Consider the following 13,006-nt stretch of genomic DNA (forward strand, 5'->3'; position numbering starts at 1 on the left):
AGAGGGATGGATAGAGAGACAGAGAGGGATGGATAGAGAAACAGAGAGGGATGGATAGAGAGATAAAGAGGGATGGATAGAGAGACAAAGAGGGATGGATAGAGAGACAGAGAGGGATGGATAGAGAAACAGAGAGGGATGGATAGAGAGACAAAGAGGGATGGATAGAGAGACAAAGAGGGATGGATAGAGAGACAAAGAGGGATGGATAGAGAGACAAAGAGGGATGGATAGAGAGACAGAGAGGGATGGATAGAGAGACAAAGAGGAATGGATAGAGAGACAAAGAGGGATGGATAGAGAGACAAAGAGGGATGGATAGAGAGACAAAGAGGGATGGATAGAGAGATAAAGAGGGATGGATAGAGAGACAAAGAGGGATGGATAGAGAGACAGAGAGGGATGGATAGAGAGACAAAGAGGGATGGATAGAGAGACAGAGAGGGATGGATAGAGAAACAGAGAGGGATGGATAGAGAGATAAAGAGGGATGGATAGAGAGACAAAGAGGGATGGATAGAGAGACAGAGAGGGATGGATAGAGAAACAGAGAGGGATGGATAGAGAGATAAAGAGGGATGGATAGAGAAACAGAGAGGGATGGATAGAGAGACAAAGAGGGATGGATAGAGAGACAAAGAGGGATGGATAGAGAGACAAAGAGGGATGGATAGAGAGACAAAGAGGGATGGATAGAGAGACAAAGAGGGATGGATAGAGAGACAGAGAGGGATGGATAGAGAGATAAAGAGGGATGGATAGAGAGACAAAGAGGGATGGATAGAGAGACAAAGAGGGATGGATAGAGAAACAGAGAGGGATGGATAGAGAGACAAAGAGGGATGGATAGAGAGACAGAGAGGGATGGATAGAGAGATAAAGAGGGATGGATAGAGAGACAAAGAGGGATGGATAGAGAGACAAAGAGGGATGGATAGAGAAACAGAGAGGGATGGATAGAGAGACAACGAGGGATGGATAGAGAGACAAAGAGGGATGGATAGAGAGACAAAGAGGGATGGATAGAGAGACAAAGAGGGATGGATAGAGAAACAGAGAGGGATGGATAGAGAGACAAAGAGGGATGGATAGAGAGACAAAGAGGGATGGATAGAGAGACAAAGAGGGATGGATAGAGAGACAAAGAGGGATGGATAGAGAGACAAAGAGGGATGGATAGAGAGACAAAGAGGGATGGATAGAGAGACAAAGAGGGATGGATAGAGAAAGAGAGGAGGGATGGATAGAGAGACAAAGAGGGATGGATAGAGAGACAGAGAGGGATGGATAGAGAGACAAAGAGGGATGGATAGAGAGACAAAGAGGGATGGATAGAGAGACAAAGAGGGATGGATAGAGAGACAAAGGGGGATGGATGGAGAGACAGAGAGGGATGGATAGAGAGACAGAGAGGGATGGATGGAGAGACAGAGAGGGATGGATAGAGAGACAAAGAGGGATGGATAGAGAGACAAAGAGGGATGGATAGAGAGACAAAGAGGGATGGATAGAGAGACAAAGGGGGATGGATGGAGAGACAGAGAGGGATGGATAGAGAGACAGAGAGGGATGGATGGAGAGACAGAGAGGGATGGATAGAGAGACAAAGAGGGATGGATAGAGAGACAAAGAGGGATGGATAGAGAGACAAAGAGGGATGGATAGAGAGACAAAGAGGGATGGATAGAGAGACAAAGAGGGATGGATAGAGAGACAAAGAGGGATGGATAGAGAGACAAAGAGGGATGGATAGAGAGACAAAGAGGGATGGATAGAGAGACAAAGAGGGATGGATAGAGAGACAAAGAGGAATGGATAGAGAGACAAAGAGGGATGGATAGAGAGACAAAGAGGGATGGATAGAGAGACAGAGAGGGATGGATAGAGAAACAGAGAGGGATGGATAGAGAGACAAAGAGGGATGGATAGAGAAACAGAGAGGGATGGATAGAGAGACAAAGAGGGATGGATAGAGAGACAAAGAGGGATGGATAGAGAGACAAAGAGGGATGGATAGAGAGACAAAGAGGGATGGATAGAGAGACAAAGAGGGATGGATAGAGAGACAAAGAGGGATGGATAGAGAAACAGAGAGGGATGGATAGAGAGACAAAGAGGGATGGATAGAGAGACAAAGAGGGATGGATAGAGAGACAAAGAGGGATGGATAGAGAGACAAAGAGGGATGGATAGAGAGACAAAGAGGGATGGATAGAGAGACAAAGAGGGATGGATAGAGAGACAAAGAGGGATGGATAGAGAAACAGAGAGGGATGGATAGAGAGACAAAGAGGGATGGATAGAGAAAGAGAGGAGGGATGGATAGAGAGACAAAGAGGGATGGATAGAGAGACAGAGAGGGATGGATAGAGAGACAAAGAGGGATGGATAGAGAGACAAAGAGGGATGGATAGAGAGACAAATAGGGATGGATAGAGAGACAAAGAGGGATGGATAGAGAGACAAAGAGGGATGGATAGAGAGACAAAGAGGGATGGATAGAGAAACAGAGAGGGATGGATAGAGAGACAAAGAGGGATGGATAGAGAGACAAAGAGGGATGGATAGAGAGACAAAGAGGGATGGATAGAGAGACAAAGAGGGATGGATAGAGAGACAAAGAGGGATGGATAGAGAGACAAAGAGGGATGGATAGAGAGACAAAGAGGGATGGATAGAGAAACAGAGAGGGATGGATAGAGAGACAAAGAGGGATGGATAGAGAAACAGAGAGGAGGGATGGATAGAGAGACAAAGAGGGATGGATAGAGAGACAGAGAGGGATGGATAGAGAGACAGAGAGGGATGGATAGAGAAACAGAGAGGGATGGATAGAGAGACAAAGAGGGATGGATAGAGAAACAGAGAGGGATGGATAGAGAGACAAAGAGGGATGGATAGAGAGACAAAGAGGGATGGATAGAGAGACAAAGAGGGATGGATAGAGAGACAAAGAGGGATGGATAGAGAGACAGAGAGGGATGGATAGAGAGACAAAGAGGAATGGATAGAGAGACAAAGAGGGATGGATAGAGAGACAGAGAGGGATGGATAGAGAGACAAAGAGGGATGGATAGAGAGACAGAGAGGGATGGATAGAGAAACAGAGAGGGATGGATAGAGAGATAAAGAGGGATGGATAGAGAAACAGAGAGGGATGGATAGAGAGACAAAGAGGGATGGATAGAGAGACAAAGAGGGATGGATAGAGAGACAAAGAGGGATGGATAGAGAGACAAAGAGGGATGGATAGAGAGACAAAGAGGGATGGATAGAGAGACAGAGAGGGATGGATAGAGAGATAAAGAGGGATGGATAGAGAGACAAAGAGGGATGGATAGAGAGACAAAGAGGGATGGATAGAGAAACAGAGAGGGATGGATAGAGAGACAAAGAGGGATGGATAGAGAGACAAAGAGGGATGGATAGAGAGACAAAGAGGGATGGATAGAGAGACAAAGAGGGATGGATAGAGAAACAGAGAGGGATGGATAGAGAGACAAAGAGGGATGGATAGAGAGACAAAGAGGGATGGATAGAGAGACAAAGAGGGATGGATAGAGAGACAAAGAGGGATGGATAGAGAGACAAAGAGGGATGGATAGAGAGACAAAGAGGGATGGATAGAGAGACAAAGAGGGATGGATAGAGAAACAGAGAGGGATGGATAGAGAGACAAAGAGGGATGGATAGAGAAAGAGAGGAGGGATGGATAGAGAGACAAAGAGGGATGGATAGAGAGACAGAGAGGGATGGATAGAGAGACAAAGAGGGATGGATAGAGAGACAAAGAGGGATGGATAGAGAGACAAATAGGGATGGATAGAGAGACAAAGAGGGATGGATAGAGAGACAAAGAGGGATGGATAGAGAAACAGAGAGGGATGGATAGAGAGACAAAGAGGGATGGATAGAGAGACAAAGAGGGATGGATAGAGAGACAAAGAGGGATGGATAGAGAGACAAAGAGGGATGGATAGAGAGACAAAGAGGGATGGATAGAGAGACAAAGAGGGATGGATAGAGAGACAAAGAGGGATGGATAGAGAAACAGAGAGGGATGGATAGAGAGACAAAGAGGGATGGATAGAGAAACAGAGAGGAGGGATGGATAGAGAGACAAAGAGGGATGGATAGAGAGACAGAGAGGGATGGATAGAGAGACAAAGAGGGATGGATAGAGAGACAAAGAGGGATGGATAGAGAGACAAATAGGGATGGATAGAGAGACAAAGAGGGATGGATAGAGAGACAGAGATGGATGGATAGAGAGACAAAGAGGGATGGATAGAGAGACAGAGAGGGATGGATAGAGACAGAGAGGGATGGATAGAGAGACAAAGAGGGATGGATAGAGAGACAGAGAGGGATGGATAGAGACAGAGAGGGATGGATAGAGAGACAAAGAGGGATGGATAGAGAGACAGAGAGGGATGGATAGAGAGACAAAGAGGGATGGATGGAGAGACAGAGAGGGATGGATGGAGAGACAAAGAGGGATGGATAGAGAGACAAAGAGGGATGGATAGAGAGACAAAGAGGGATGGATAGAGAGACAGAGAGGGATGGATAGAGAGACAGAGAGGGATGGATAGAGAGACAAAGAGGGATGGATGGAGAGACAGAGAGGGATGGATGGAGAGACAAAGAGGGATGGATGGAGAGACAAAGAGGGATGGATAGAGAGACAAAGAGGGATGGATAGAGAGACAAAGAGGGATGGATAGAGAGACAAAGAGGGATGATAGAGAGACAAAGAGGGATGGATAGAGAGACAAAGAGGGATGGATGGAGAGACAGAGAGGGATGGATGGAGAGACAGAGAGGGATGGATAGAGAGACAGAGAGGGATGGATAGAGAGGGATAGACGGCTGGAGAAAAGACACACCTCATCCAGTTGGAGTGAGTGTCTCTCTTGGCATCAATGTACACGTCACTCTGCTTGCTTTTGTAGATCTGAGGACCAATTGCATCTCAGCAGTTATTTCACTCAGCCAATCAGAACTTGGTGTTGCGCTTTAATCAGACAGAAAGTCAGACAGACAGACACACCCACTCCTCTCACCACCCAGGAGTATCCACTCTCCATGTCCAGCTCCGTGTCTGTGAGTTCTCCTTCATACGGTCCGTAGTGCGTCCCTTGGGGCACGGTGTGTCCGTGGTTGAAGACCCCCAGCCCAGCTCCAGGGATGGCTGATGTCCTGACCTCCAGGCCGGGCGGCAGGGTGAGTCTGGCCCTGTCTGAGGCCCCCAGCGGGGCCGGGGTGTCTGGGATGATGTGGGGGGGACCGTGGAGCTCACACTCCTCGATGAAGAAAGACTTGCACTCCTCACAGACTGAAAGAGAGAGATGAGAAACAGCAGATTCTCTAGACAATATACAAACGAACCATTAGTTACAGGATTGTATCATGTATATGGGTCCTGAGATCCTCAAAAAGTTCTACAGCTGCAACATCGAGAGCATCCTGACTGGTTGCATCACTGCAGGCACGGCAATTGCTCGGCCTCTGACCGCAAGACACTACAGAGGGTAGTGAGTACGGCCCAGTACATCACTGGGGCTAAGGTTCCTGCCATCCAGGACCTCTACACCAGGCGGTGTCAGAGGAAGGCCCTAAAAATTGTCTAAGACCCCAGCCACCCCAGTCATAGACTGTTCTCTCTACTACCGCATGGCAAGCGGGACCAGAGTGCCAAGTCTAAGGCAAAAAGGCTTCTCAACAGTTTTTAGTCCCAAGCCATAAGACTCCTGAACAGGTAACAGGTAAATGGCTACCCGGACTACTTGCATTGTGTGCCCCCCCCCCCAACCCCTCTTTTCTGCTGCTGCTACTCTGTTTATCATATATACATAGTCACTTTACCTATACATTGATGTACATACTACCTCAATTGGGCCGACCAACCAGTGCTGCCGCACAGTGGCTAACCGGGCTATCTGCATTGTGTCCCACCACCCGCCAACCCTTCTTTTACACTACTGCTACTCTCTGTTCATCATATATGCATAGTCACTTTAACCATATCTACATGTACATACTACCTCAACCAGCCTGACTAACCGGTGTCTGTATGTAGCCTCGTTACTGTTATAGCCTCGCTACTGTATATAGCCTCGCTACTGTTTATAGCCTCGCTACTGTATATAGCCTCGTTACTGTTATAGCCTCGCTACTGTTTATAGCCTCGCTACTGTTTATAGCCTCGCTACTGTTTATAGCCTCGTTACTGTTATAGCCTCGCTACTGTTTATAGCCTCGCTACTGTTTATAGCCTCGCTCCTGTTTATAGCCTCGCTACTGTATATAGCCTCGCTACTGTTTATAGCCTCGCTACTGTTTATAGCCTCGCTACTGTTTATAGCCTCGCTACTGTATATAGCCTCGCTACTGTTTATAGCCTCGCTACTGTATATAGCCTCGTTACTGTTATAGCCTCGCTACTGTATATAGCCTCGCTACTGTATATAGCCTCGCTACTGTATATAGCCTCGCTACTGTTTATAGCCTCGCTACTGTTTATAGCCTCGCTCCTGTTTATAGCCTCGCTACTGTTTATAGCCTCGCTACTGTTTATAGCCTCGCTACTGTATATAGCCTCGCTACTGTTTATAGCCTCGCTACTGTATATAGCCTCGCTACTGTATATAGCCTCGCTACTGTTTATAGCCTCGTTACTGTTATAGCCTCGCTACTGTTTATAGCCTCGCTACTGTATATAGCCTCGTTACTGTTTATAGCCTCGCTACTGTTTATAGCCTCGCTACTGTATATAGCCTCGCTACTGTTTATAGCCTCGCTACTGTATATAGCCTCGCTACTGTTTATAGCCTCGCTACTGTTTATAGCCTCGTTACTGTTATAGCCTCGCTACTGTTTATAGCCTCGCTACTGTATATAGCCTCGTTACTGTTTATAGCCTCGCTACTGTATATAGCCTCGCTACTGTTTATAGCCTCGCTACTGTTTATAGCCTCGTTACTGTTATAGCCTCGCTACTGTTTATAGCCTCGCTACTGTATATAGCCTCGTTACTGTTTATAGCCTCGCTACTGTTTATAGCCTCGCTACTGTATATAGCCTCGCTACTGTTATAGCCTCGCTACTGTATATAGCCTCGCTACTGTTTATAGCCTCGCTACTGTTTATAGCCTCGCTCCTGTTTATAGCCTCGCTACTGTATATAGCCTCGCTACTGTTATAGCCTCGCTACTGTTTATAGCCTCGCTACTGTATATAGCCTCGCTACTGTATATAGCCTCGCTACTGTTTATAGCCTCGCTACTGTATATAGCCTCGCTACTGTATATAGCCTCGCTACTGTTATAGCCTCGCTACTGTTATAGCCTCGCTACTGTATATAGCCTCGCTACTGTTTATAGCCTCGCTACTGTATATAGCCTCGCTACTGTTTATAGCCTCGCTACTGTATATAGCCTCGCTACTGTATATAGCCTCGCTACTGTATATAGCCTCGCTACTGTTTATAGCCTCGCTACTGTTTATAGCCTCGCTACTGTATATAGCCTCGCTACTGTTTATAGCCTCGCTACTGTATATAGCCTCGCTACTGTATATAGCCTCGCTACTGTTTATAGCCTCGCTACTGTTTATAGCCTCGCTACTGTTTATAGCCTCGCTACTGTATATAGCCTCGCTACTGTTTATAGCCTCGCTACTGTATATAGCCTCGCTACTGTATATAGCCTCGCTACTGTTTATAGCCTCGCTACTGTTTATAGCCTCGCTACTGTATATAGCCTCGCTACTGTTTATAGCCTCGCTACTGTTTATAGCCTCGCTACTGTATATAGCCTCACTACTGTATATAGCCTCGCTACTGTATATAGCCTCGCTACTGGTTATAGCCTCGCTACTGGTTATAGCCTCGCTACTGTTTATAGCCTCGCTACTGTATATAGCCTCGCTACTGTTTATAGCCTCGCTACTGTATATAGCCTCGCTACTGTTTATAGCCTCGCTACTGTATATAGCCTCGCTACTGTATATAGCCTCACTACTGTTTATAGCCTCGCTACTGTTTATAGCCTCGCTACTGTATATAGCCTCGCTACTGTTTATAGCCTCGCTACTGTATATAGCCTCGCTACTGTATATAGCCTCGCTACTGTTTATAGCCTCGCTACTGTATATAGCCTCGCTACTGTTTATAGCCTCGCTACTGTATATAGCCTCGCTACTGTTTATAGCCGGTCATTTTACTGTTGTTTTATTTCTTTACCTACCTATTGTTCACCTAATACCTGTTTTGCACTGTTGGTTAGAGCCTGTAAGTAAGCATTTCACTGTAAGGTCTACACCTGTTGTGTTCGGCGCACGTGACAAATAAACTTTGATTTGATTTGATATACTAGCCAGTAGATAAAACAAGACATTAGGGGCAATTTAACCAAATATCACAAAAATACTGCATCTATAAAGACCTTAAAAAACAGGTCCATGAAGGTTTCACATAGAGATACACTGTATTTAGATGGAGACTCACAGAAGTAATCTTCGTCTCTCAGCTCCTCTTCCTCAGTATAGCTGACTCTGGCTCTGCTGCGAAGGTTCACACCTCGAGTGTACCTCTTCACCTCTGACATCTGCTGTCGTCGCCACGCCCTCTTCATCCGCTCTGACACACACACTTGGTCCTATAACGACGAGGAGAGGAAATCGTTCCACAGAGTAGCAACAGTGTCGTGGCTCACACCTGAGTAGAGTTGTTATTACTCAGAGACATGTACTACTACTGATTACTAAATACTTGCGAGGATATCTTCATGGAATAAGTCAACATTAATAAAATATCCTCTCTCCTTCGCTCTCTCCCTCCTCACTCACCCTGTGAGAGCTGCTGGGTGTGCTCTCTCCTTCACTCCCGCTTTCCTCCTCTCCCCCACTGTTCCACCCCATCTCTCCTTTGTTCTCCTCCTCTCCCCCACTGTTCCCCTCCATCTCTCCTTTGCTCTCCTCCTCTCCCCCACTCTTCCACTCTGATTCCATCTCTCCTTCGCTCTCTCTCTCCTTTTCTCCATCTCTCTCTTCGTTCAGCGGCTCCTGTTTCTCCTCTTCTCCCTCGCTTTCCTTCTCTTTCTTTGTCTTCCTCTCCGTCTCGTCCCTACTCTCTCTCGCCTCTCCTTCTCTCTCTCCAGTCAGCTCATCCAGGTGAGGTTGTCTTGAAGGTTCTCTTCCCGTTTTGTGACTGTCCCAGTCAGTCCACATCCAGGTGTAAATACGTGTCACCACTGGTCCTCTGCTCAGCTGGGGTCTGGCTGGGGTCGAAGGGTCAGACCATGTGGTTACCTGTGTAGCAGTGGACCTGGCTGAGGCTGGGCTCACCTCTGAGCTAGTCGAGGTTTTAGGCGTGGCTGTGGTGTCAGAACATTTGGTTCTGATTGGGGACGAGGTTAAGGTCTGTGTCTCAGTAGGGGTTAAGGTCGCTGTGTTGAGGGTTTTGGTTGAGGCTGAGATAGCCTTAGAAGTGGAGGCTGTAGAAAGTGTTCTGGACTGAGGTGGTTTAGAAGTGGAGGCTGTAGAAGGTGTTCTGGACTGAGGGGGTTTAGAAGTGGAGGCTGTAGAAGGTGTTCTGGACTGAGGGGGTTTAGAAGTGGAGGCTGTAGAAGGTGTTCTGGACTGAGGGAGTTTAGAAGTGGAGGCTGTAGAAAGTGTTCTGGACTGAGGGGGTTTAGAAGTGGAGGCTGTAGAAAGTGTTCTGGACTGAGGTGGTTTAGAAGTGGAGGCTGTAGAAGGTGTTCTGGACTGAGGGGGTTTAGAAGTGGAGGCTGTAGAAGGTGTTCTGGACTGAGGGGGTTTAGAAGTGGAGGCTGTAGAAGGTGTTCTGGACTGAGGGGGTTTAGAAGTGGAGGCTGTAGAAGGTGTTCTGGACTGAGGGGGTTTAGAAGTGGAGGCTGTAGAAGGTGTTCTGGACTGAGGTGGTTGAGAAGTGGAGGCTGTAGAAGGTGTTCTGGACTGAGGGGGTTTAGAAGTGGAGGCTGTAGAAGGTGTTCTGGACTGAGGGGGTTTAGAAGTGGAGGCTGTAGAAGGTGTTCTGGACTGAGGGGGTTTAGAAGTGGAGGCTGTAGAAGGTGTTCTGGACTGAGGGGGTTTAGAAGTGGAGGCTGTAGAAAGTGTTCTGGACTGAGGGGGTTTAGAAGTGGAGGCTGTAGAAAGTGTTCTGGACTGAGGGGGTTTAGAAGTGGAGGCTGTAGAAGGTGTTCTGGACTGAGGGAGTTTAGAAGTGGAGGCTGTAGAAGGTGTTCTGGACTGAGGGGGTTTAGAAGTGGAGGCTGTAGAAGGTGTTCTGGACTGAGGGGGTTTAGATGTGGAGGCTGTAGAAGGTGTTCTGGACTGAGGTGGTTGAGAAGTGGAGGCTGTAGAAGGTGTTCTGGACTGAGGGAGTTTAGAAGTGGAGGCTGTAGAAGCTGTTCTGGACTGAGGGAGTTTAGAAGTGGAGGCTGTAGAAGGTCTTCTGGACTGAGGGGGTTTAGAAGTGGTTTCTGTAGAAGGTGTTCTGGAATTCTTCTCCCTTCTCCTTTGAGTTTTACCCTGGTGTTGTCTCTCCAGGTGAGGGGTCCATTCTTCCTCTTCCTCTTCCTCCACTGTGTCACTAGGTCCTTGTGGGGGCGGTCTGCGCTCTCTCTCCCTCCCCTCCCGGCCACGCCTCATAAACACAGGGACCAGCGGCTGCAGACCTGGGGTGTATTCAGAGAGGTAGCACAATCCGAACTTTCCACATAGAAATATAATTCATAGAGAGGTCACGATTCCCTGATCAACCTGACAGACAATTATATCTGTTCTACACAACACATTTCTATCTGAGGCTAATGTCCTGAAACAGGCCCCTGAGGAACAACAGAGAGCATTATCCTTCATCACAATAGTCATGGCCTCATAGAGATATATAGTACCTATAGCCAGCATGGCCAAGTGGTTCCTCTTCGTGTTTCTGTAGCGCTTTTTCTCCCATTCCGCCAAACTGGTCCATTTGCTCTGGGAAAAATACACCTTCATCTCCTCACAGTCATCCTAAGAGTTAGCACAAGACAGGTGTGCACACAGACACAAATAGCATCGGCCTAATTAACTTAATAAGCACCAAGACATCTGAAAACAAATTGACGTTGGTGCTACATGCTAAAGTTAGGCCTACTGTTGTCCATTTTGAACCTCAAGTCATCGCTAGAACTCATCTCTCCACTGGTGTAGCACGTGTTCGCCTTTCCGTCCTCCGCTGCCTAATAAAGTAAAAAAAAATGCAAGTTGAAGCTGCTATTTTACCCGTTGCACTGAATTCCTAAAATCACGTAAAACAAAAAGCATACATAGACCTACTACTGTTGGTCTACCTCCCCAGCCCAGGCAAGCATTTTGGGATTTTGTTTCTCCCCGACGTTCTGAGGGATATAACCCACATTTCTGTGGATAAGGCCTAGGACTAGAAAACTCGTGCACGCAGTTAGACATTTCGAATTGAAAGTTATCGTTGACTGTCTTTCTAACACTGTAATAAAATACCTTACTAACCTAATGTGTTTGGGTCGTGGGTGCCAAGGGATGGTAGTCCAACAGAAGTTTTCTTCATATTTACTTTTCTTGGCAATACAATTGAGCCCTGCAGGTCAGTGACGTAAGCCTAGATTATGATTTAACGTTTTCATAACGGGCTCTAACCCCCATCCTCTGGTGTAGGATAGATGTGGTTGTCCCTGGAATCTGACCTGAGGCCAGTTTGAAGTTAGAACGAGCGGTTTAAAGTTAAAATGAGAGGTTTGTTCATCTGATCCTACATCAGCAGAATCCACCCAGGGCACCGTTAGATACCCATACAGTAACATATCGCATATCGCAGGCTGTTGCGTTTTCTCGGAGGAAGTAGCACTACGCGTAACAGTAGCCATTCTCCCCAACCCTTCAGTCTCAGGGGTGTGATGGATAAAGCCTTGCCGACCACAGACAATCTCTGCCCGTATCGATGTCTCTGTGTCCCTACCGACACCACCTGGGACATGCCATGAGATGTCAGCTGGGTTATTTCTCACGCCGTCTCAATACAAGTGAAAGTGTGGAAACAAGGGATAACGAAAAAGTAGGATAACACGAGAGTTCGGTTATAGCGCGAATTGACTGCAAGCTGCTGGAGCGAACAGGGAAACGGTGTAATACAGTAGGCTAGTTAGTGCACCATTGACCATCACCCCATCACAGCGAAAGTGTTTTAGGGAATATCCCAATCACAGGTTTGTGAAATACCAGGATACGGGTTTAACTGACAGGTATGTTTTTTTCAAATACAATAATTGGTCCTGTGTTTCCCGCGGTGTGTGATTACATTAACTATCACTATTACCTGTTGTTATTAACACCTGTCATATAATGTCACTGTAGCCGATGTTATGTTTATACCCTGGCATCGCTGACCCAACTGTCTCAGTTATGTCCTTAGATGAGTGCCAGTAGTGCTATCAGTTTAAAGGTAGTGTAACTGTTAGGTCTAGATCCAGGGAAATAGTACATGTACATAACGGCGTTGTTTGTGGGGTACAATTCGTGTGATAGGAAGGGAAGAACGCACAGAAACACGGTTTTGAACGCGTCCTTAATTCAAAGGCAAAGTTGCAAGACTGTTGAAGCCCAGTAGTGTTCCAGTATGTTTGTGCTCATGTCTCAACCGTTCTGACAATGTTTACATTGACCTGTGCTGATGATGTCATGTCTCTCTTCCCAGGGGACTGTGAGGTGCCCGTCCATTCTCCTGGTGCTGATTTACACAGGTGAGATCTCTGTGTGTGTGTGTGTGTGTGTGTGTGTGTGTGTGTGTGTGTGTGTGTGTGTGTGTGTGAGTGTGTGTGTGTGTGTGTGTGTGTGTGTGTGTGTGTGTGTGTGTGTGTGTGTGCGTGCGTGCGTGGGTGTCCGTGTCCGTGTGTGTAATGTTGAAAACAGTTCAAAAGCACTGTACATACTTCCAGTGACTTTCAGGCCCAGGTTGCAAAAACAA

At 46.9% G+C, this 13,006-nt stretch overlaps 1 protein-coding gene across 1 annotated transcript in view; it reads right to left on the reverse strand.

Annotated features, from left to right (window-relative positions):
* LOC129860089 (histone-lysine N-methyltransferase PRDM9-like) overlaps window positions 1-11,378 on the reverse strand; it is a 28,500-nt gene extending 17,122 nt beyond the window's left edge. Inside the window, exons 1-7 of the mRNA XM_055930417.1 lie at window positions 11,358-11,378; window positions 10,920-11,037; window positions 8,994-10,700; window positions 8,851-8,924; window positions 8,510-8,660; window positions 5,067-5,338; window positions 4,890-4,957 (exon numbers count right to left, since the gene is read on the reverse strand). Coding sequence (XP_055786392.1) covers window positions 4,890-4,957; window positions 5,067-5,338; window positions 8,510-8,660; window positions 8,851-8,924; window positions 8,994-10,700; window positions 10,920-11,037; window positions 11,358-11,378 — 2,411 coding nt within the window. The remainder of the gene's footprint in view (window positions 1-4,889; window positions 4,958-5,066; window positions 5,339-8,509; window positions 8,661-8,850; window positions 8,925-8,993; window positions 10,701-10,919; window positions 11,038-11,357) is intronic.
* Between the last annotated feature and the right edge of the window lie 1,628 nt (window positions 11,379-13,006).

Source organism: Salvelinus fontinalis, chromosome 7 (assembly GCF_029448725.1).
Source record: "Salvelinus fontinalis isolate EN_2023a chromosome 7, ASM2944872v1, whole genome shotgun sequence".
Classification (NCBI taxonomy): Eukaryota; Metazoa; Chordata; class Actinopteri; order Salmoniformes; family Salmonidae; genus Salvelinus; species Salvelinus fontinalis.